General features: G+C 42.3%; 1 protein-coding gene across 9 annotated transcripts in view; it reads right to left on the bottom strand.

The window, feature by feature from the left end:
- Positions 1-903: 903 nt before the first annotated feature.
- Positions 904-24,162, bottom strand: part of RGL1 (ral guanine nucleotide dissociation stimulator like 1) — a 150,664-nt gene continuing 127,405 nt past the window's right edge. For 8 of the 9 annotated variants that reach the window (XM_073356637.1, XM_073356644.1, XM_073356642.1 and 5 more), the window contains 8 exons: positions 21,841-21,927; positions 20,278-20,310; positions 18,295-18,416; positions 17,504-17,593; positions 14,463-14,649; positions 12,100-12,354; positions 9,284-9,398; positions 904-2,230 (listed from right to left, as the gene is read on the bottom strand). In XM_073356637.1, coding sequence (XP_073212738.1) covers positions 2,043-2,230; positions 9,284-9,398; positions 12,100-12,354; positions 14,463-14,649; positions 17,504-17,593; positions 18,295-18,416; positions 20,278-20,310; positions 21,841-21,927 — 1,077 coding nt within the window. In that variant the 3' untranslated portion in view covers positions 904-2,042. Of the gene's footprint in view, positions 2,231-3,412; positions 6,856-9,283; positions 9,399-12,099; positions 12,355-14,462; positions 14,650-17,503; positions 17,594-18,294; positions 18,417-20,277; positions 20,311-21,840; positions 21,928-24,162 lie in introns of those variants that run through there. The other variant, XM_073356646.1, reaches the window with a different exon arrangement.

Here is a 24,162-nt window from a genome sequence, read left to right as displayed (position 1 = left end):
TGATCTAGACCCTTAACAGCTGTTGAATATTCCAGGGCCAGCTAGGTAACACACACAAGCTAATGCCTAATGGTCTGATTTCAGTGAAATATTAATGGAAGCTAGAACCAGAGGTTTGACGAAGAATCAGCAGAAGGAGAACTGCAAAAACATTTTGTTCATGAGAAATTACTTTTAAAATTGACCATCTTAAATAAATGAAACCATTTTTATCCAACAGCAATTTCTTTCCCTGTAAGAAAGGAAAAGACGTTCAACAACATAACCTTGGCACTATAAAATCCAGATTCGCAGCTCTTTATATTGTGTGGGTGAGGGGCTATGCATTATATACCATACTGTAAAACTCACCAACACATTTATGCATTGCCTTTACTGAAGTACAAAGGAAACTGAACTTTAGTTCTGTTGTAAACCTGACCCAACACCAGACACATCTAAGGCTCAGTTCAAAACTGGACCTATTCATCCCCGAAACACAAATACAACTTGAATTTAAGATACCCAGACCTAGAGAATGAGCTGCCTTTTAAATGGGAATAATAATTCTTTTCATAGTAAAGACCCAACACCATTTAAGACATTTATTGGTACATCATGGCTATTTGGTAATTGAATCTAGGCCCAGCTTTGACAATCAGTGCTACAGAACTGGTAAAACATGCTCCAGACTTGTATAAAATTCAAGATCTGAGTTTATTTTAACCAACCCTAGTATTCTGAAAAGACAATCTGTTCTGTGAGTGTTGCTTACAATCCAATGTGTCATTTATGGCTTTCAATTAAAATCTTTTATGTGACCTTTTAATTACGCATGTGTTCTGAAGGGAGACTTGTATCTTCAAGTTAAGAAATGCGTCATTTAAAGTTTCACAGAGAATAGCAGCTATGGGAGCCTTTACAGAAGGTTAAATTCTTTATTCCATCTGGAAGGATGTACCATATCAGGAAACTATTCAATTAATAGAAGCATATAAGAGAGGGCAGTGGTTGAAGATTATGTATAATAATGCTACAAGTTTATAAGATCTGTGGTAACTTTGGGCACTGAGTAATAAACATGTCTGTCTTATGCCACTTTTAAAACACAAGGTAATATAGTTGCTCTCACTGAATCAATGTGAATTAATGTAGAGTTCTGCACCTGAAGAGGGATTGCACATTACAAAGAAGTATATCAGTGAATTTGGAGAACTTGCAACTGTGCATGCAAAAGGCCTTGATTCCTGTTAAACAGATTAGGTAAGCATAAGGAAGAACACACCGTAGTGGCATTAAGATGTGAACAAAGTCTAGAGAAGTAATGTTGGTTGAGTTTCCTTGCCTTGCTCATGAACAAAATATGACATTCATCCAAAAGCAACTGTGGCCCATTTTCTGGCTTTGAACAACTGCAAAAACTATTTGTCAGTTCTGTGAAACCAACCTACGTGCACACAATTTCATTCTTCCTTGTGTCTCTAGACTAGCATTTTGGGAGGGTCTCAACCCTTCTTTCTTCTTCACAGACGTGAACGCCTCCTGGAGGCAACACTTATCAGACAGGGTGAAGAATTACCAGCCATCAGCTCATCCACACTCTTTGGAAATTAGTGTTCTCATTCAGCTGATGGCTGCTCGGATCCTCCCGCTTGATTCAGGTGGAATTTATTTGCAACAGTTTTCTTCTCCAATGTATAAAAATAAATTTAAAGTTCTTGTTCTAGGTAATACTGGCACAAAGGAGAATCTGCTTTCCAAGGAGGAGATTTAGCTTATGTGGAATTCTTAAGACAAGGTTGGTTGGCAATTCCATTTTTCCCTGTATATGTGACCTCACCTTCCTAGGCCAATGTGCAAAATATATTTCCATAGTGACTGTCCCATAAGTCTCTCTCTCTCGATGTTCATCTCTATCTATATCTATAGTGAACGCACACTTTGCATTCCAGTCTCAAATCTTTCCATGACACCTTCATCTTCCATGACTTTGTAATACTGGATGGTATCAAAGGAATTTTCTTTTTTCTAAACCGAATCTCCTTTGTGTTAGCTCATTCTCTTCAAAGTGTGATTTTGCTGTGTCTGTTAGTCCAGCACCCCCTTTTGGCAGTTCTGGGAAGTGTCAAGCTAGATAGGCTCCGCATCTTCACTTGCCCATCGAGGGAGTTTTTTTTCCGTAGGATGAAGTCAAAGTTGACCTGGCTGTTCATGGCATAAAATACATTAGCAGTGTCAGGGATGACTAACTCTGCAAAGAGAGGAAACAAAGTCAGTGGTGATGTGCTCTACTATTGATAATACAGTTACCAGCATGAAAAGAAATCTCATGTGGGCAAATCTGGCTGCAATGCCCATATGCGACTCTGATTTGGCAGCAGTGCATTTTGTCCTCTCAGACTTTCCCCTTGTGAACAGGGACATGTTATGATGACAAAAAAGCTATATTAAAAAACATTATTTAGGTCGCAAAGTCAAGCCCTTGGAAAGTTGTAAAACTGGCATTTACTAGTTGCCCATGCAACTATAATTCAGATTCCAGTGAGGGGGGGAAATTGGACGTGATCATGTAACTGAAGACTAGCATGGTGCAGATGAGCAAGGGGTCTGAAATAGGGTTACAGCATAGGCAACTGTAAGGCACTTGACAGCTAGGAAATGTGATTGTCCTTGCAATCTTAAAGTGCTTTTAGTGCATTTTGTATGTGTGTAGTTTGGTAGGCTTTGGGTGTTCTTATGAATAGAATTTGGTTTTACCTTTTATGTGCAACTATAACCACCCCCTCCCCAGCTGCAGAAATGTCCAGTGATTTTGATAGACCCCCTTCCCCCCTGCCCTCACCCCCCACAAAAAAATAAAATAAACCCCCAGACACTCTTAAGGCCCAATCCTGCAAACATTAGATGAGTAAAGCGAAGCATGTGCGTATGTGGTTTGTAGGCTCTGGGCCTGGCCCTCCCACTGCAGTTCTGTCTGACTATTGAAACTGTATTTCTCAGAGTGAGCACTGCATCACCTCCAGCTGCTGCCACTCTCAACACATACCACCACCACTAATGCATTTCATTGCAGGGAGATCTACTAGAAAAGAGAACCAGGGCGGTGTCACTGTAAAATAATATACTAATAGGAAAGAAAGCTTTCCAGGCTGACTACATTAGGGACTTCCCTCATAGTCTACCAGCCTGTCCCAGTTTTGGGTACTAAGAGGTAACCATGTCATTACTACCCCGTTAGGCACATATGTGGTGGTCATCCCACCAGTGTGGATGTAGATGTTGGAAGTGGAGCCGTTTTCCTACATGCTGTAATGTTTAAATGTTATCAGCATCCAAATGGGAAAAAAGTCATGAAAAATCACAAAAAGGGCCATAATGCAGACTTTAATTTTGACCAAAATTGGCAGAAACCTTCTAAATAAATTGATAATGCACCAATGCACTCAAAATAGTACTGCTTTGAAAAGTTTGGGACATATTTAGCCCCTGATGATTTGTGTGCATTTTCCTGTCCTTTTTTGCCTTCAGTTAGAATAAAAGGCTGTAGTCACACGACAGCAAGAGCTTGTTTGCGCCATGTAATACCTCAAAATATCTGTCATCATTTATTAGAATGGACTGATGTGAGCGAAGATTTTTTTTGTCTGCTATTTTTATGACTCTGTGCAGATAATAAGCCCCCCTACCCCTTAATTACAAAACATATTTTTTACATTATCTATTCGGCCAGAGACATAAGCCTAGAGCACACGTGGTATAACTGTAATTATCATCTTACTGTCACTGAATGCAGTGACAATACATGTAAACTATTTCTACAACAGTAATGATTCGTAGTAGGAGGACTATAGAATATCCTATGTGAATATATTGTGTAAATAACAAAGTATTACTGTGTACTCTTATATAACTCTTGCATATAACTATGACCTACTGAAGGTCTCATGCAATACTCACCAGAGCTATATTTATTCTCAAAACCAGTCTCAGTAATTTGCAGATAGCTGAACCATTTCCACTCCCCTTCAGAATCTGTGTCTGATGCGTTCAGTGCTCTTCTGCTACACTCATCACTGTCACAACCGAGTGCATTGCAGCACACCAAATCTTTGTGGTGGTATTTGCATCTCTTTGTTGCACAGATACTTTCCCAGCTATGCTGCACAAAGGCTCCTGCTGAAAACTGCTCATGCTGTAGGTACTGGGAGCAAGCTTATAAATGACAGCATGCAGCTCGGTTACTGACACCCCACAGCTGATATTTCGCACATGTTCTTGGGATGGGAAGGAATCACTTCTCTTTTGCACAAAGCTGGGGGTGGGGGGGAGTAGTATTCACATGGCATGTATCTCAGACCAACACACAGCTCCAAAACCCAGTAATTCAAGCATTATTAGACTTTCCTGTTGGTTCTACAACATGGTGCTGCTGTGAGAGAGATCTGGAATGCCAACAGGTGCAACAGAAACATGAAGGCTGAAGTAACATGTCTGTTTAAAGGCAAAGGTTCAAAGTGCTCTTACGTTCACAAGTAAGGAGTCTCCTGACAGGAGGAACAGCTTTTGCTTGTAACCATTAGCCCAGTGGTTAGAGTACTCACATGGGATGGGGTAGACTCTAGTTCAACCCGCACCCCCCCCCACCCCGCCTGATGAGAAGGGATTTGAATAGGGATCTGCCCTTTCTCATGTGAGTGCCCCAGTCCCTGAACTAAGGGCTATTCAGGTGTCGGCGGCTTTTCATCTCTTGTTGAAGCTGTTCCATTTTAATTAAATAGTAACTGGGCCACAGGGAGCATGAGACTCCCTCTACAGTCCCCTATTTAGGTGTTCACCCAGGTTCTGCGAGAGTCTGGTTCAAATCTATTTTCACTGCACGTGCGATGTGGTGAAACCCACCAGCAAGGTATATGTAATGACCAGGTGTCAATCTCTGTCCACACGCCATGATCCAGTCACTGCGAAAGTTTGCAATGTTAGATTTAGTCTTTGAATTTGATATCATCTGCAAGCATTGCTTGGTAACGCTGTAAACAGAGTGGGGGCTCCAAATGTCTTGCATTTGGACATTCCCCCTGTGGGCTCTCTCACCAGATTTGATTGATTCTTCATTTGCATAATTGTCACCAACAACAGCAGTGTATTGACATTGCATTCTGACGATAGTGTGCAGCAGCTGATCAGACAGCTCTCCAAAAGTTTTGTACTTGCCAATATCATTGCACATCAGCAGTAGAAGCATCCTGAGTTTAAGAATAGCTGATGTTGGCTCATCAGATGCTGGTGGCTCAACCATTGACAGATTTTTCTCCAGCCAAGACAGCGTGTTGCTCTTTTGGATCTTTCTTAGAGATCCACCCAAGTTGAAGAGGGAAAGTGGGACAGGTGCCAGCTTATGCCTCATCAAACACTGGATATCAACATCTCTGGACTGGGCAAAAACTGTCAGCTTGCTGAATATCTGATGATCAATAGTTATCACTTGTGCTGATTGCTTCTTTTGTTTGATTGTTTTGTTGAGACTACCAAATGATTTCAGATTATGCCTTTCTATGGGCTAAAAGAGGTCTTCTTTAGCCCTTTGCAGACATCTGGTTATGAACAGCTTAATTTATTGTGTGCCAGTCTCTCTGATCATGCACAAACCTTCTGCACTTTCAGGTGGGCCCACAGTAGATGTTGCAGTGTTCAAAAGTGACTGTTGTGTGGGCTTGTTCCAGGTTCAATGTTAAAAAGATCTGTCATTCTTTCAGGCACAACTTTTTAATACCTTGGACAGCAATTTAATCGGCAGCCATGTGTTTTGTGGTAGCTTCTTTGTGGAGATGGAAGGCTGTATTCCACACCTTTGTTTTGTCACAGCTGTTACAGCTGCCTTAAAACGTGCAGTCAGGTAATCCTTGGTCAGAGCCTTATCTTTGGTGCAAAGATGCTGATGGTTCCTACAGTCCTTGTTCAGAGATTGCTCAATGACCATGTCACGGTGTAAGTACCCCACCGAAGAGTCTGGCAGTCTGGTACACTGCTTCCTATCAACTTGGGCACAATATATAGCTGGCTTCTCCTCCTCCAGAGATCTGGCTTCTGCTACATTTACACAACCCATCTGGCATAATTCATATGACTACACTGTCATAGTGGGATCATCTCTGCAAAGGTTTCAAGCTCCATGGACTTGTTTTTGCCTCTCTTTGCTGCTATGTAATCCATCCGTGGTTGCGAGCAATGTGTTACCTAGTTTTCCCAGGATGGAAACGTATCTGAACAGTTTTTCCCTTGGGTAACATAAGTGTCCATGAGCTGGTACAATGCTTGGGCGCTGTTCATCAAGTCTGCCAGAGCATTCTGTGCTTCCACTCTGTTTTCTCTGTGTGCCTGTGCCACATCTTCAAAAGCTTCAATGTGTGTTCGAGCTTCCTCCAAGAGGTGACTCTTCTCATCTTCTGGGAGAACATCAATGTTCAAGGAATTGCCAAGTGCCACCCATTTCAAGCAAGTCATCACCTCATTCATAAGTTTATGGATTCTAATGCCATGGTTATATGCTTTCCCTCTTAGAGCATGGCTGAAGCACCATAAATGCTGTATCACCCATCAAATTTGCTGCATGATGCATGCCTCCCATCTCAAGGTGGTCATTGTCAAATCTGTTTTGATTCCTCCATTTAAATCAACAGTGCTTTGCAGTAGATTTGCAGCTTCACCATACACGACATAGGTCCAGTTTTGGCCCAGAGAGTGGAATATATCCTGAAAATATTTCATCTTGGTGTGCCCGGTGTTAATATCAGTTGCCAGTGAAGGAGTCATTGGACAATAGCCAATATTCATAAAATGTAAACTAGCAGCCAATTTTTTTTCTCAGATCACTCCATGCTACAAAGAATGACAAGTATTGTGATAAATTACATGGTACAAACAAGCTCATACTGTTGTATGACTGCAGACTTTTGCTTTAACTGATGGCAAAAATGTATGTGAAAATGCATAAAGTATATCACATGGGGCTAAATATTTCCCAAATTTTCCAAAACAGTACTACTTTAAGTACATAGCTTCTAAATACACTTGATAATGCAGCTCTCTGCCAGTTTTGGTCAAAATCAGACTACGTTTCTTAGAGTTGTGGCCCTTTTTGCAATTTAACAATTTTTTCGGATTGGATACCTGAAAATGTTCATACATTATGTGATACAGAAAAATGGCACCACTTCCACCATCTACATCCACCCTGTTGATGATCACTAGATAGGTGCCTAGGCTGTGATAGCAACGAAATTTTTCTAGCTGATGGGTTACCCATCATTAACAAGACACTTTTTTAAATCTGGCTGGTAGACTATCAATAAATAGCTTCCCTGCATGGCAGCCCAAGAGATCTCTGCAGCAGCTGAGACTAAATGCAATTTCACAGTCCTAAATAAATCATTCCCTCTTTTGCATAGTCATGAAGTGTCCCATTAGGTTTGCCCTGTGCAGGGAGGAAGGGGCGGGCTGGAATGCCTCCAACAGATAATAATGAAAAGGCTCTCAGAGAGAGCTGCTTTTTCATGCCAGGTATACATCCTTGGGTCTGCATGGCAAGACTGAATGATCCTAGGGAATGAGGCAGAGCTTTGCTAATACAGTGATTTCCTGACAGGGAGGTTATGGTTAGAAATGTGAGAGCACAGCACTCACATCTTGGGTCATTATCCTTCTGTTACAGTTCAAATCGGCTCAATTTACAGAAAAAGCTTGTTTGGATCTAACTACCAGACCCAGAACTCCACCTAGCATTTGACAAATCTGGCTGGGTTCTTTCTGCCTCTTACATCCATCGCCCAGAATAAGGGTTCAGAACCAGAGCTTAGATGACAAGTTTGTAGAAGATTCATCAGGCAGAAGAGAATCCAGTTTGTTCTTTCGCACTTGAATGGGCTTTTCAGGGATTACAGGAGTAACATCTTACTTTTAATTCAGCACATTAATAGGACAGGATTCATAGAGAGCTAGCAGGGGCATTAAGCTGACACTAGTGGAATTACATGCTTCAAATTTAGGCACATACCAAGTACCTTGCTGCATCAGGCTCTAAGCACGAAGGTATAAAAACCATTTTTACGTCATCCCCATACTGACTCTAAACTTTAGAGTCAGATGGCTTTAGCCATCTGATTTTCTAGTAATAATAATACAAAATAATGATCTTATATGGAAAAGGATCTTAATCTGCTTTACCAATAGATTCACAAACTGCATACAGTAGAGAAATCATTTCAGTGATCATTGAAGCATAGCCTTGTTTCGGGTGAAGCACATCTATTAACAGTGTGCAGCCATAATGCACAGCAATTAAGAACAGGAAGTAAAGTATATTGTGCCCCTTTGAAACTGCTGGGAATTTAGGCAGGCTGAAAGCACCTAGTACTGGCCACTGTGAGAGACAGGACAGTAGACTAGACAGACCTCCGGATAGTCTGTTGGAGTGTGGCAACTCTTATGTTCCTGCATGGAGGCTTTGCTTTGCACGTGCCTATCTGATTTGTCGTGCTCACTACTTCATGGATCCGTATTATATATGAAGGCAGGTAAGCTGCGCTCAACTCCACTCTGTACCATGGCAGGGAATCAAAGGAGAGTGAAGTCAGATGGCCAGAAGGTGAGGGTGCAGGGTGAGGAAATACCTGTATGCTAACCCTCTGTGGGAAATGGTCTGTGGATAAAAAGGAACCAGGCCTGGCTGAGTGAGGGGGAGCCAGGGAGCAGCTGCTCTCTGTGCTGTACTGCAAGAGAATTTTCATTGCAAATTGCTGCAGAGACCACTGCTGTTCAAGACAGGACAAACTTCCCCGCGGTAGCTTGCACATGCCATTGAAGATGGTAGGGACCACATAGCTGGTGGAGTCCAGTTAATGGGAAACTGCCATGCTGTCAGTACAGGGGCAGGCTGGGAGGAGTATGCAGCTAGGCAAATCACATGTCCAGAGATCTCAGGGAAATGGCCCGGTGTTCCCTGTGTTTTTTTCGGCAGCATGGAATCTGCATGCTATACTCCCAGCTCTTTGTTCATTCCCCTGTGGCCCTGACTTCACGTCTCTTTACACTCTGAAGCTGGGATCTTGGACTGTACATCATCCTGTTCTGCACTTGCTCATATCCAAAGCGGAGGACAGGCCTATAGTGATCAATGAATCAATCACAGATCTACTGAAACTGTCTGTCAGAAGAAAAATCCACTGTGTTTCTGTAGTTCCTTCATATTCACTTTCTTCCTACAAAATCTGAAGAGCTTTTTAAGCAGCAAGCATCGCTGTTTTCTTACCTTTGTCCTCAGCGATGACCTGAACAAGTTCGTAATCCTCGACTGGGTCAGCCTCCAGGTTGTGTTTTGACATAGCTCTCTGAATGACAGCCGGAGTCTTGTCTTGGCTAGTCAACTGGAAAAAAAAATTTGCAATGAGGGTTTTTTCTTCTTCACTTTACTTGTTATCTAAACATTGTAACTGATGTATAAAAGTCTGCTTTGAATTCATCACTTGGTCTGGGGGTGAGTTTCCCAAAGCACTAAGAAACTATTGCCTCTTAGGAATTAGATAGTAGCTATTAGTGGGCACAAAAATGTGCTACTTACGACTTTTATGCAGGAAGATAGATACTGCACCAACTGTGAGATCAGTAAACAACATAATCAGCTCCCTTGAGCAAATGTGTTGAGAGATGAGGTGTCATTTGTACTTGGCTTAAAATTTCTACATAAATAATTTCTCCATCTGTTGCTCATAGGCAGCAATTAATTTGGAATCTAATGGGGTAAATACTTGCTTCGAAACCTTGTGAAGAGTTTTGGCCTTGTATCTAGTCTGCAGTCTGCTGTGGAAGTGTCACTTGTTCTGAACTAACCTAGGGCCGCATCTCAAGCACACTGAAATCAGCAGAAAAATTCCCAGGCCCATAGTTCATAGCTCTTTGCAGCACCTGAGGGATCAATTCCTTTAAAAAAAAAAAAAAAAGTGTCCTGCAAGCTGCAAAATATTTATTTGATTCACTCATTCAAAACAAACAAACAAAAAACAAAACAAAACATGGAGTGTTTGTTCCATGGCTTGTGGGTGAGGCATAGGTGAGGTATGTAAAGAAGTCAACATAGGAAAATGGCCCAGCCCAGAGAAACAGGATAGCATGGTCAATAGTGACATTTACATCATTATACATGCTTTGTTGTATATGCTGCCACCAATCCTAGAGCCTCTAAGTCTTGTCAGTCCCTGATATAAGAGACCACCAAGAAGACTGCTCTCTTCTATGGGTTCGTCCTCACTGCCCACAGGATCGGGGGTAGTGATCGATCTATCGGGGATCGATTTACCATGTCTTGTCTAGAGGCGATAAATAGATCCCTGTACTCCGCCTGTACTCGGCAGGAGGAGTAAGCGGAATCGACGGGGGAGCCGCCGTGGTCGACTCGCCGCCGTGAGGACGGCCAGATAAGTCGAACTAAGATACTTCGACTTCAGCTATGCGAATTGCTTAGCTGAAGTTGTGTATCTCAGTTCAACAACTCTGCCCCGCTAGTGTAGCTCAGGCCTTAGTCTATAGCTGTGTGAGATCATTCAATCAGCTGGGATCCCCTGGACATAACAGAGTCCCAATCATGACCACTCTGCTGCAAGCTGGAATGAGGGAGTGATGAAGAAGTGACTTCAGCAGTCCTGTGCCATCAGAGCATTGCTTAGATCCATTAGCTTTGTTACCACTTTGTGCCAGCAGCAGCTACAGGGCTGCGCATCTGGTTCATGGTCTATATCTTGACAGTTTCCCTTTAAAGGGAAATGTTTCACAGAGGATCATCTACACCTGGATGAGAGGGATTCCAAATGGAGCTATAGGATGGAAGCATTGCTGCACACTTGCTGATAGTTTTCATTATAGAGGGAACATTGCTCAGTTCAAAAGCTTGTAAGACCTTCCATTGTACAGTCACTAGTTTTAGGGGGTATTGAGAAAAAAAATTCCCTCCAGGCAGAAAGTTGGCACATGCAATCTCAGTCAAACCTGACACATTCCTCATTTGAGTTTAGAACCTCAAGTATAAAAATTTGTTATTTGTATCTTCCATCCCCAAAACTAACAGCAGAAGTGGTTAACATTTTTCATTTGGAGAAAACTGGGATAAATTTGGACATTTTTCAAAATGAAATTGAGAAAAATATTCTGATATTCTCAGTATTTTTCCATTTTTTAAATTTTCATTCTCAATGTTCCTTTATTGTTTTTATTTATGATTTGAGGAGAAAGGGGGGTTCCATTTTCCATTTTGGTTTTCTACCTTCATGACTTTCTTTCCATTGCCAGTTTTGACTTGTCCACTCAATCGTGTGGTGAGATTTTTTTCAATATCAAAAATATTTATTTTTAAAAATTTTAGTCTTTGATATTGAAAAAAATGTTTTTATTACAAATTTGTGAAAATCTCTGGGGAAATTTTTGATAAACTAAAAATAGATCAGTTTCCAAAACCCATACAACAAAACCCTGTTTGAAATTTTCATGAAACTTATTTTGATTTTTCAACTAATTCTAATAAATACAAATAAAACTTTGAATTTGGGACAAAGATTATGATTAAAATCCAAATCTCATAATGATGGATGCATTAGAGATAGATTAGATACGACAGAAGGATATTGTATCATACCACCACCTTACAATTATACGCCCTTTGAGATCCCTATATAGTTAAGTACCAGGTATTATTAAATAACATCTTTCACTCAAAAGAACTGAAACTCAAGAGGGATGTGGGGGGGGAGGAATGGGTGTGTGGAGCAGTGGGGGTGTCCACTACTAAAATGCAGCTACCTCTAAAAGTGGAATGCAGTGCACGTTTACCAGTAGCATTACACAACAATTTGGGACAAGCAATGAACTGAAGCCAACCGAAACCCCAGGGGGATTTCAGAAGATGGAACATATTGTGAAGATTGGTGTGCACGAATCAAGGACATGATGTGGCCCTTAGCATTTAAAATCTTAGCTGCTTTGATTTGCACCAAGGCTGAGACCTTGCATATAATTGGTTACCCTGAACAAAAACATCTCAGTACTAATAAAAACATTTAACTCCTCCACATCACTGACCATGATACTCTTGTACATGTTGCCATTGTTGTCTTCTATGCTGATCCGGATGATGCACATGTCTTCGTTCTGCTGGTTGTAAACAGGAGGCAATACTGTTGAGGTAATGGATGTGACGGAGATGGAGCGCTTGTGGATCTTGGGATTGGAGGTTAAGGAAGGAGGGGGTGAGATAGTGTTGGTTAAAGATGACACCCCTGAGGAAGATGTGTCCATGGAATGGATGGAGGAACAAGAGGAGGAGGATTCAGAGAGCTAAGTAATGAAAAATAAATTAAGAAAAAAACAACATACAATTAGAAACATGACCATGGAATTTTCATTTCTGGGGTGGGGGAGGGGGGAGAGAGGCACAATCAGGAATTCAGTTACTGTAAAGTCCATGCCCGGTTTCTAAAGTTCTTAGTGGCATTCTCACCTCTGCAGGTAGTAATCTGACAATTTACTATTCACATTAAAAACTTTCCCACCCGCCAACCCTATCCTGTCTGGGTGCTGCTGGACTCCACTACTAAGAACACTTTCTGTTTTCTGCTGCTCTTTGGAGAACAGACCAGCAGGTGGGAGCAGATACAACAAACCAAAGAAAGTTGTGGGATGCCAGACTGCAGAAGGAAACTGGTTTAGGAAGAAGCTCCCGAAGAGCAGGGGTAGGTCAGCAGAAATCAAAGGGAAGTGGGCTCTTTTATTAGGTGAAACACAAACAGTCAAATATCCCCAAAACACCCTTTTCCTCACTGGCAACTCATCCTTTGATTTGAGGGTAGCAGCCTGGTGCACTTAATCTCTCTGATTAGCTGCTGTCACATCTAATGAGCACAGCAGTGGGTGAGAACAGGACTAACTACACACACACTATATTTACAAAGGTCAAGAGGATAACTGTTCTGGTATAGAACAGAGTTCCCATGACCATCGTGGGCCATAAGCAGCACAAGGCAGGCTAGGGGCACAGACACCAGGAGTGGAATGCACATGTGCAATCACTCGAAGAACTCTTACACAGAAATAAGAGAGTCCACACAAGGGCTTGCACCAGTTTGACTGAAGCCGTTTAATTAAACAGGTGCAAGTCTGTGTGTAGACAAGGCGTCACTGTTGGTTTTTCCCTTCTCCAATTCCCCTCTGATTGGCTTCTCATTTTGATACTTTCTTCTCTCCTCCTGCCATATTGGTGGAGTCTCCCCTGGGCCTGCAGCATGGGCAGTATCTACCTTATTATGAATCATTTACACACACCTTTTTGTGTCAGTGCAGCTACCCACTTCCACACATCCCCAGCTTCCCCTGCACAGTGCCTTAGGCTTTGTCTTCACTGCCAAAAACCGGTGCAGTTTTACAGAAGAAGAAGAACACATGCACATTAGCTATCCTGCTGTAAAATCCTAGTGGAGACAAGACATTGCAGTTTTACCGCATGGTGAACTAGGTAAGGTCAACCACAAGCAGGGGGATAGTGTTTACGTCACCTAGCCTCCCTCATGGTAAAAACCACAGAAACCTTCTCTCTACTAGGATTTTACAGCAGTGTAGTTAATGTGGGTGAGCAGTGTAAAAAAACCTGCCTTTTCTGAAGTGAGGACACAGCCATTTTCACCATGCTGACCACTGAAGGCAGCTGCTTCCAGAAGAGGCAACTCTGTAGCAGAATCAGGGGCTCAACAGAAAATCCAACCACCCTAAGGCTAAGTGCAGATGAGCTCATTCAATCTGAGATGTTCCAGGAGGAAATGCTTGTTGCTGGTTCCATTTGCCTCCACAGGGCTTTGCCTCCCTGTTTTTTTTTTAAAAAAGGAGAATGGAAATCTTCTAAGCCCTTCCTCTCACTGCCATTATCCCATCCACTGGGCCTCAGGAACACCGCAAGCAATCTGATATTTGCACACACACACTTCAGTCTGTTGGTCCCACTGCCAGGAAGCCAATAACCTCCCAGCATAAACATGCCATTACAGACAGCTCCGTCACTCCCACAACTGGTGTCTTGAGAGAGACAGATCTAGCAGTGTGTTGTTAAATGGCCACATGACTACCGAAAAACCCCTCCGGACCCCACAAGAAAAGCTGACCCCAAGAAATTAAAAATGGTTCCCCCTGTGTACATGCTACAGATCTGGCAACACCCAAAAGCTGCTCATAAAAGGAATTGTATAAAAAGCCTGACCTGGATCTTTTCTACTTTCATCACATCTATTTTTAAGGATACTCCCATTCCTTGAAAGTAGTGTCTTGGTCAGTTATAACAGTAGACATGAGTGTGCAATGCAACTGACAATTCAGCTTTTGCTTATACTAGGAAGGGTCAACTATTCATCAGGGGTATTCATGCTGCAAGCCTTCTGAACTAAGTGTCTAGACTGTACCTTTTTCTGAGGCTCATCAGGAGTGTCTATGGGGGTGATACAGACTTCTTCACCCTCAGAGTGGTTCGACTCACACGATGATACACTGACAGAATCCATGCTTTCACCAGAGCTCCCACTTGGAGTAGATTTGGGCTGCTCTTTGGTTGGTGTGCTATTAGTGATCACATCTGCTCCCAGAAACAGTCTGGCAAGAACACAAAATATACCAAGTAAATAATACAACTACAGAATGTTGCTGGACTGAGCAAAGAGATGACGCTTGATTCATATGTCCACTGTGTTATTTTGTTTCTCAAGTGGTCTGGTGTCCTGGTTCCATCCACAATACATGTAAGATTTGCCATAAGAATTCCTTAAACAGCAACACATTAGTACCCCAATAATATATAATACACACACACACACACTCCCACCACAGAGCCAGATTCAGGGGTAATGTACTACGTGGGGTAAGTTAGACTCCATTACACTTATTCAAATTCCCTTAGACTCACTGACCAATGAGTGATTAATTTGGTGTAACTTACACACCAATGAGCCGGAAAAAGGTAAATTAAAGTAAGGGGCGGCCTACTTCAGCTCACACATTTCTATACTCTCCTGTTAATTGCTTTTCTTGCTTCTTTTCTGACCTCTCTGACATGTAAATTACATCATCTTAGAATCTCTTGCACTCAGACTCGGGGGATAGAGGGGGGGCAAAATTCAGAAGAGAGATTAAGCGTTAAGATACGTCAGTGAGTGGGTGGGAGTCTAACCTAACAAAGGACTCAAACTAAGCCTACAAAGGCCAAATTCATTCCTTGTGCGACTTTAATGACTTCAACAGGGTTGCACCAGAGATTAATTTCTCCCTAAGACTCTAAATGGGTATAATTTATACATACAATTAGAAGTCCAGAAGAAGGTGTAAATTATGTGACTTTATATTCTTTGAGATTCACTTAAACTCACCTCTGAGTTTGGGTCTAAGTCAGTCTAAGGAGTCTAGAGGGAACCTAATTTGGTATAACAATATGTTGAAGAGGTGAGGCAAATTAAGTTGGTGCTGACAAGGCATCTCATCAGCGGACAGAACCCAGAACGGTGCCATGTAACATCCAGAGAAGAATTATGCCAAGCACTATTATAGTATTAATTTGCAAAATATATTCAGGTTGCAGGTACCACAAGTTTTAAAACAAAGATTACACAGCAAACACAAATACCTCAGCCTAACTATCCTATGCTAATTTACAATACAAGAGCTACACTGAAATATGGTGGGAAATAGAAGGATAAACCCAGACTCAACAGTGACACTTACCATACACAGTTTAGGCACAGTGCCAGGGAGAAAGAGTTAGAGAGACAACTCAATTCAGACACAGCAGCTACCGTCTCCAACTCTGCTATTCCCACACCTCTTCATAACCAACTCAAAGGGACAAAACCAAACACAAATACCTTCCTGTCCAAACAGCTACCCTGATCTTATGATGATCAGAATTGACATACTCAGCCATCAAGAGTCTATTGCTAAGGATCCTAGATTGCCACAGAGCTTGCATGGAATTTATGTTTGTCCACTGTTCTGAGGCACCCAGGGGAAAGACTAAGGCAGAAAATGAGGAGTTAATAGCCAGGTTTCAATCTTCATATTAATTCTGATGTTGGCTGTAAAATTCATCTTCTCCTCTTGTCCTGACCATGTCACCCCTCCACAAATATTTTCCTGTCTTCTCTCATATCACGCTCACCTTTGAGACTCTACACATTTTTGCTGAGCCCCCTTGATTTCTGCCCCCATTCACCCCTGTTTTCCCTACATTCCTTCAGATCCTCTCTCTTTATTGTCTCCTTTCCCTAATCTTTGTCTCTTTAGTCAACTCTTGGCTTCATGCTCTTTCTCCCCTCCCCACAATCTTGTGCTTGAATTGCTAAGCAATGTTTCATATTCACCTGTCTGAACTAGACTGAACAGGTGACTGGGTAGATAGTACATACCTACCTTACAGGCTGATTTTAGGGCTGTCAGCTGTCCAATTGCACAAACCCAAACACCCTTCCCCGGCCCCCTGTCCCTTCCCGAGGCCTTGCCCCTGCCCCAGCACTTCTGAGGCCCCATTCCCGCTCACTCCATCCCCCCTCCCCAATCACTTTCACCAGGCTCTGGGCTGGGGCCGAGGGGTTTGGAGTGTGGGAAGGGGCTCTGGGCTGAGCTTGGGGCAGGGGTGCAGGAGGGGGTGTAGGCTCTGGGAGGGAGTTTGGGTGCAAAAGGGAGCTCAGGGGGTTGGGTGCAAAAGGGGCAGGGGTGTGGGCTCTGGAAGGGAGTTTGGGTATGGGAGGGGGCTCAGGGCTGGGGGTTAGGGTGCAGGAGGGGTGAAGGGTCCAGGTGGCGCTTACCTTGGGCAGCTCCCGAAAGTGACCAGCATGTCTAGCTCCTAGGCTCAGGGGCAGCCAGGTGGCTCAGTGCACTGCCCCTGCCTGCAGGCACTGCTCCCGCAGCTCCCATTGGCCATGGTTCCTGGCCAATAGGAGCTGCAGCTCAGGGTAGGGTGTGAGGGCAGCACATGGAGACTTTATATATATTTATTTTCGGTGGCTCTAATTTGCATGTTACAATTCTGCAGGAAATTTTTGCACACACAATAAATTAAACCAACTGTGGGCTACAGTCTGATCTCATTTACTTCGCTTTTGCACAGGTGTAATTCCATTGTATTTGGTGATGTTATTCCTGAACAACATCAGCGTCATTGAGTTTATAAGTGGGCCCTAAATTTGTTACTTCTCCTATACCCCAAAAAGGCTGGTAACCACTGAATGATTTGTTTCTAATCTTTTTCAGCTGTAGTCATTGTAAGTATTACCTGGAACAATAATTTAGTAAACAATTTCAGATGTAATTATGAACTTTTAGCTGACAATATCCCTTTAACGTGATCAGATTCCCTGCCAAGCTCCTCGTCTGGTGGAATACATTTTTCTTGTTTGATTTATTCAGGTCATTCCTCTACTAATTCAGCAGATGCCATGACCCCTTCTGGCATACTCACAAGCTGAGTCTCTTCACCATACTCTTCCGAGGTTTCGGTGACGTAGTGTTAGTGTCAGCAGCTGCTTCTATCTCACATGACAGGCCATAACTACGCAACAGGGAAGATTTGTTTACTTGAGAGAGTTAAATATCATTTTATTATCATGCAATATGCCCGCAATATGCCTCAGACTAGCAATAATTTAAAAAGAGAGAGATATTCAGTTACTCCAGCTTCAACAAGAGGTTACCGCAATACAGCACAGAGAAACAAACATCAGCCTGCACGCATTTTACCTTGAGGAAAGGAGTATTTGCTTTTTTTTACAATAGTTTAAAAAGAACTTAAATGTGTTTTTCTGATCATATTAACTATTATCATAATAGCAATCTAAGAAAAGGGATTATACAGTGCAGGACAGGACTGAACACCGTCACTCTGTGTGAGTTGAAATTGGTGTCCTTTCACGATGAATTTTATAGTACTGTGATTTATCGTAGGTTCACACCTCTAGGTAATACTGAGTGTATATGTAAGCACACACACAGACCGACAGACATACAGATCAGACACAACACACTGTAACATTTTAAAGTTGAAAACCAAATTACCAATCTCAAAACTAAATCCTGCAAAGTGTTAACCAAGTTTTCACCAGCTGTGTATTAAAAGGCACACATACATGCTGTATCCTTGATTTACAGTCTATTTAAATACTATGAGACTATCTAAGCCAGATATAGCTCATACACATAGATGGGAGGCTGGACATGAAAAACATGCTCCCTTCAGCGCATTGATAGTCTCACCTCTCCTCCTCTGTTAATAGCCGCTGTCTCCTGAACCATCGGATGAATTTTTGGTCTGGCGTCATGCAATAGCTATTACAGGAAGATTGCAAGAGCTTAATTTGGGCGATTACTTCAAACTCCTGAGGAAACAAATAATCAAATAGGAATTTTAATTAGAAACCAAAACAAAGCCAAATACAGACTCATTCACATACAAAGTAAGGATAAGTGGGCAGAACACATGCACCAATAATCACAGGACAAACTAAAGACTGCTTCATTCTTAACTGAATACCCAGGCAATTTTAGACATCACAAAGCAGTTTTTCAACAACAAAAATCTGGCTTTTGTTTTCCTGAACAGGTTTTGGTTTTTGCAGGTTTCAACAAAGCTCCACAGGTTAAAATATGGAAAAATAGGACAATCTTCCAACACCAGGAACTCTGCCTTTCAGTATAACTGATTTTGAGAGAGACAAACTCTAATGTGAGTTTAGCACTGGCATTAGATGCCAGAATGAGAGTGTTGCACACTGAAGTCATAGACTAGGGACATCATGGAAAACAGCAGTGAAAGCTTCCCTACTCTGTCCCACTCACATACCTCATCCCTGACCCAGATGGATCACCCTTAGAGGGAGTTCATTCTCTGTGCTTATTTGGACCTTACATTGCTGAGACTACAAACAAGGGTGTCCATAGTGATGACCGATGAAGCAGTCTGTCTTCCACTGCCTTGTACATTGTGCAGCCATTTATACTTGTGTAACATGAGTGTGTTATGCTACTTCTGGTGTGAATGAATGGAGAATTCGGATTTGGTATGGTTTTACACATGCTTTGCTGAGGTGTAAATTACAGCACAGGGTAGAAGGCAGGGCAGACTCAGCAACTAGGAACTGGACTGAGACTACCCATCAACCATCAGATGGCAATAACTTTCATTTGCTTCCAGTCTGGGCTGAACTGGGCTGGTGACATAGTCACAGGAGCTTTTGTGCCCCACTATCAATACCCTGAGCCACCCAGTCATAAATAAAAGGGAAGTTTAAAATGTGGTTTATGGAGCTGGGAATCAGTTAAGAGTAAGGAAATGGGCCCTATCACAGCAAAATCAAAGTCTGCACTGAGTCCCTGAAAAGATTTGCCTTTGGTTTGTCTTTATTCAGACAGATATGACCCAAGCATGTTGTCTTCTACGCGGCTTTTCTTTACCTCTTTATCTGTGCAACCAATGCAGGGCAGACTGAAAGGGCAGGCTGAGAGCATTTATTTCTCCGCCCCATATCACCCTTTCATTCTCCCCTGCATCCTTTCTTTGGATCCAATGAAGCAGATTAATGCAGCAAACTAAGGAAGTTTATGAGACTCATGCTACGCTTTCTAAAAAGCGAGCTTCACTTACTAGCAGGTCTGTTCTGCTGTTGATAAATTGGATTTATGAGATAACAGACTTCTTCCACTGATGCTCATGGGCAGTGAACATACAGTCCCCATGCATAAATGTTCTGTATACTGCCTAGTGCTTAGGACTTCCTTTCCCCTGTAGCACCCATCTAATTAATGGCAGTCCTTCCTTCACGCCCCACCCTCTTCAGGCTTGCGTGGACTCACACATATAGCGCTTTACTGTTCTATCCTTATTTGCAGGTAACTCCCATTGAAGTCAATGGTCTTTGGGAATGCACCAAGGGAAAAGAGTAAGTCCCTAAAGCAGAGATAGGCAACCTTTGGCACACGGCCCATCAGGGAAATCTGCTGGCGGGCTGGGACAGTTTGTTTACCTGCAACGTCCGCAGGTTTGGCCAATCACAGCTCCCACTGGCCGCGGTTTGCCATTCCAGGCCAATGGTTGCTGCGGGAAGCAGCGTGGGCTGAGGGATTTCCCTGATGGGCCGTGCGCCAAAGGTTGCCGATCCCTGTCTTAAAGTAAAGTACAAGCAGGATTCTGTACAACAGGGTGGCAGCAAAATGCTAGTCATGGAAGAAGTTCAGACTTACCCGTCTCCTCTTCTCAAAGTTTATCAGCCCACCCTGTATGAAGCAAAGAAAACAGGGATCACTGAAGAATCCAAAGTGAATATATTCAACAGCAGTGTAAAAAGTCAAAGATTGGAAGAAATATGGAATTCAATCATATGGTCTCTTTGAGCAAGGACCTTCTAGAGACCTGAGTTTTCTGATTGCATGCTAGTCCCTACTGGAGATCTGTCTCTGGACTGAATGGCAGTTTGATTAAGAAGGAAATTCCAATTTTGGAACAGGTATAGCATGTTTCAGGTCTGGCAGATGTGTGCTGACAGAACTCTGTGTGTGTGTGAGAAATCTGCTTAAATTCTGCCAGCACTATAAGTGGCTCAAGCCAGTGCTCCCAAACCTTGAGTTTGTAAGAGCCAAGTGAACACACATGGATACGTGTACACACACAACTGGCAAACAAACCCAGTACAGAATTAAGTTTTGTGTGTATTCTGAGTCATAGCTGCTTCCTTTAGATCATCCTTGCAAAACTATCAAGAAAATTTACCAGCCCAGCCAAAAACATTCTAACTCATCCTCACTACAAACACCAAAATATTCAAACTTGAATACCTAAAGTGTAGCTCCTAATTCCATATTTAAGCACCCAAAAAAGTGTGCTGATTTTCAAAGGTGTTCAGTATTTGCAGCTCCCAATGACTTCCCTGGGATTTGAGGGGTTTAAAACTTCTGAAAATCAGACCATTTTTATACAGGTGCCTAAATAAGGATTTAGGAGCCTAACTTCAAACAGCCAAGTTTCAAAATGCTGGCCCTAGAGTGCAAGATATTCTCCTGCAAATCACCCCCCACATTCTCTCTCATTGCTCTTTGGTCACACTCACCTGGCCACACATGTCCCATTCACTCATAATTCATCTGTGATTTGTCCAGTTCTCTCATTCGCCGCCAGATCCATCCATTCTATTCACCTTTGAAATGCTATGGAACCTTTGCCCCCTGGTCAGGATCTCTTGGTCCTGTCCTTCCCTGCCTACACTAAGGTTGGCCAGCTGAAGAGGAGGGAGAATCCTTCCCCACGAAGAACTTCAGTGCTCAAATGATTACAAAATGAGCTAAGACCATGTTGAAGAACTTAACTTCTCAAGCTGAAGAGCTGAACTTAAGACAAAATTGTGGTATTGAGTTTCCCAACACAGAAGGTGGAAGTTTATTTTTTTTAAAAAGTTTTAATTAAAATAAAATAATAAAAACTTTTATACTCTCATTAGGGTTTTTTCAAGCAAAATATAAATTTTGAGCATAAAGTACCACACTTAAGAATGCCCTAGTAAATAAGCTCCATTATTAAATTTAGTAGAGATCTTTTTTTCCTAATAAAAATATTGCTCATCCTCCCCATCTATAACTTTTGACATTGCAAACTCCTCTATAAGTCTGTGAATGTTTCATACGAGAATGTGACAAAAGCGAAACATACAGAACCATCAAGATTTGTCCTTAGTGGTGGCTAGTAAATTTGCTGGCCCAATTATCACAACTGCAGGGAGAGGGGTTAGAATTCAAGAAGCTGCACAAACCTACCTCTATATAGTCCTGCAGCGCTGTGTCAAGCATGGTCAGGTCTGTAAGAAAGGTGCCAAGGTAGGGGACTGTACCCTGCATGACTCCCTGCAGACAATCAGAACAGTGTCTGGTTAATTGTCAGAGAGAGGCTATGAATTCAAGCCGCTACATTATGATATAAAATATTATACAGAGAGTAGTCAGCTGAAAGCCTGCAGTAAAATTCTGGGTCTGATTCTGTTCCATTTAAATCAATAGGAATTTTGCCGTTGACTTCAATGGGAGTGGGATGGGGCCATTGTTATTCAAATGAACAACTGGATTTTGAAGAGTGGATATATTCAGGGCCTCTGCAACACTAGTTCCTGCACACAGAATTCCTACTGCTGTCCTACAGGAGGAATGAGTGTAAAATATGCTAAAAGGAGCACAAAAGCCAGCATCCCACAGCTCCCTTCAGACTGTGCAGATGGCTCCTAACGCCTTGTGTAAACAGCCTTTTTCTATGGCTCATCTCGGTGGGTCTTTGCTTTTTAATGAAGTTATAAAATTGTGTGATTACATTCCTTCCAAGCTGGGTACGTCCTCCTTGGGATAATCACTGTGTTCTAATTAACTCAGGACTCAACTTTCAATCTTCTGAAGTCTTCTACCTTATTTGGAGTCAGGGTTGATTCTACATCAGTGAGAAAAAAATTCTCACTGCTACTAAAACCAGCAAAAAGATTCATATATCTGCCAGTCAACAAAAATGAAAGCCAGCTTTTGCTTCCATTTCCTCCAGTTTCCAGATCTCTCCTCCTAGTCAGTTTGTCTGAGAAAGCTGTTTGTTTCAGCAAACATTCCAGTTTCATCAGGGTAAAAAGCAGTTTTCACTGGCAAAAATGGAAACAGGCACGTCTTATGGAATCATCTCCTATAAAAATCCGTCCAAATTCCATAAAAATTAAGCGGATCTCTCAAAAATCCTGGGAGTGCCTGTGTGTTTCATGAACTCACTGAAGTGAATGACAATTTCCCCTTGACCAGAACTAATTTTCCCGTAATATCATAAAATGTTTGGTTTTTTGCAGTAAACATTTTACCAAGTAAAAATTGGTTATTTTCACACAGCTTTGTTTAAAGGGTAATAGCGATTGCTACTGGAGTCTGAATAAGAGCTCCCTTTCTTCCTTAGGAAAGACAACCAGCCAGTCAGAGGCTATGGATATCTGCCTACAGCCATCAATCATTTATTGCTGTCTCATGCGGCGGTTTGAATAAATTTCGGAAAGTCTTGAAATTAAGGCCCAAGTCCTCAGTCCTATATCCAATCCTGAGAAGCTGGCCTGGGCACTGGGTAGATGGAGGTGGAAGTGAAGGAAGTAGCTCTAGGCACCCTTGTTTACTCCTGCTGTGGACAGACAAGTGGCGATTGGTGCAACAGCAAACACTCTGACACCACCACTTCTCCTCCAACTCCTGCAGTCTTTTACAGCCATCAGCACGTCCTTATTTCAGGCATTTGATAGATACTTCTGTTTTGTAAATACACTTCCTGTGGCATTTTAGTAAATTTATGGAGTTTTTGGATCACAGGACAGCTGGGATTCTCAAATTATCTGCTCAGTGACAGGCTGGGTGACCAGATGTCCCGATTTTATAGGGACAGTCCCAATATTTGGGGCTTAGTCTCATATAGGTGCCTATTACCACCCCCACCCCCCATCTCCTGTCCCGATTTTTCACATTTGCTCTCTGGTCACCCTTGTGACAGCTTAGAGAGACAAGGTGGGGGAGGTGATCTCTTTTATTGGACCACATTCTGCTGGTGAGAGACACACACTTTTGAGCTTACACAGAGCTCTATTTCAGGGCTGGGAAACTGGAAGAAGAGTTCTGCATAAGCTCCAAAACTTGTCTCTCCCCCTAACTGAAGTTGGTCCTATAAAACATATTACCTCACCCACCTTGTCTCCCTAATATCCTGTGACCTGACATGGCTACACCACCACTGCATACAATGATGCTGTTACAGCTTGGCAGTTCAGCTCCCACCATATAATATCTGTACAGTACATAAAGATGTATTACAAACTCCTGTTCATGTTCTGGTTTATACTGTAATGTCTGTTTATAGAAATATATGCAGAAAGGCTATTTTAGGTCATGTGTAAAAAGGAACAGAGTTAAGGCTGAGTGTTCAATCTTCACTGTTAAGTTTCTTGACACGGTGTACTTGATTGCTCACCCTCACTGTTGTATTGACTCTAGGGTTTTTGCATGGTATAATGCATGTTTTGCAATTTTTAAGTGTATAATGTGCTATGTGCTCTTTTTCTTAAAATGCATTTCTGGATT

Source organism: Lepidochelys kempii, chromosome 8, assembly GCF_965140265.1.
Source record: "Lepidochelys kempii isolate rLepKem1 chromosome 8, rLepKem1.hap2, whole genome shotgun sequence".
NCBI classification, from domain to species: domain Eukaryota; kingdom Metazoa; phylum Chordata; order Testudines; family Cheloniidae; genus Lepidochelys; species Lepidochelys kempii.
This window is presented reverse-complemented; position numbering and strand designations above follow the sequence as displayed.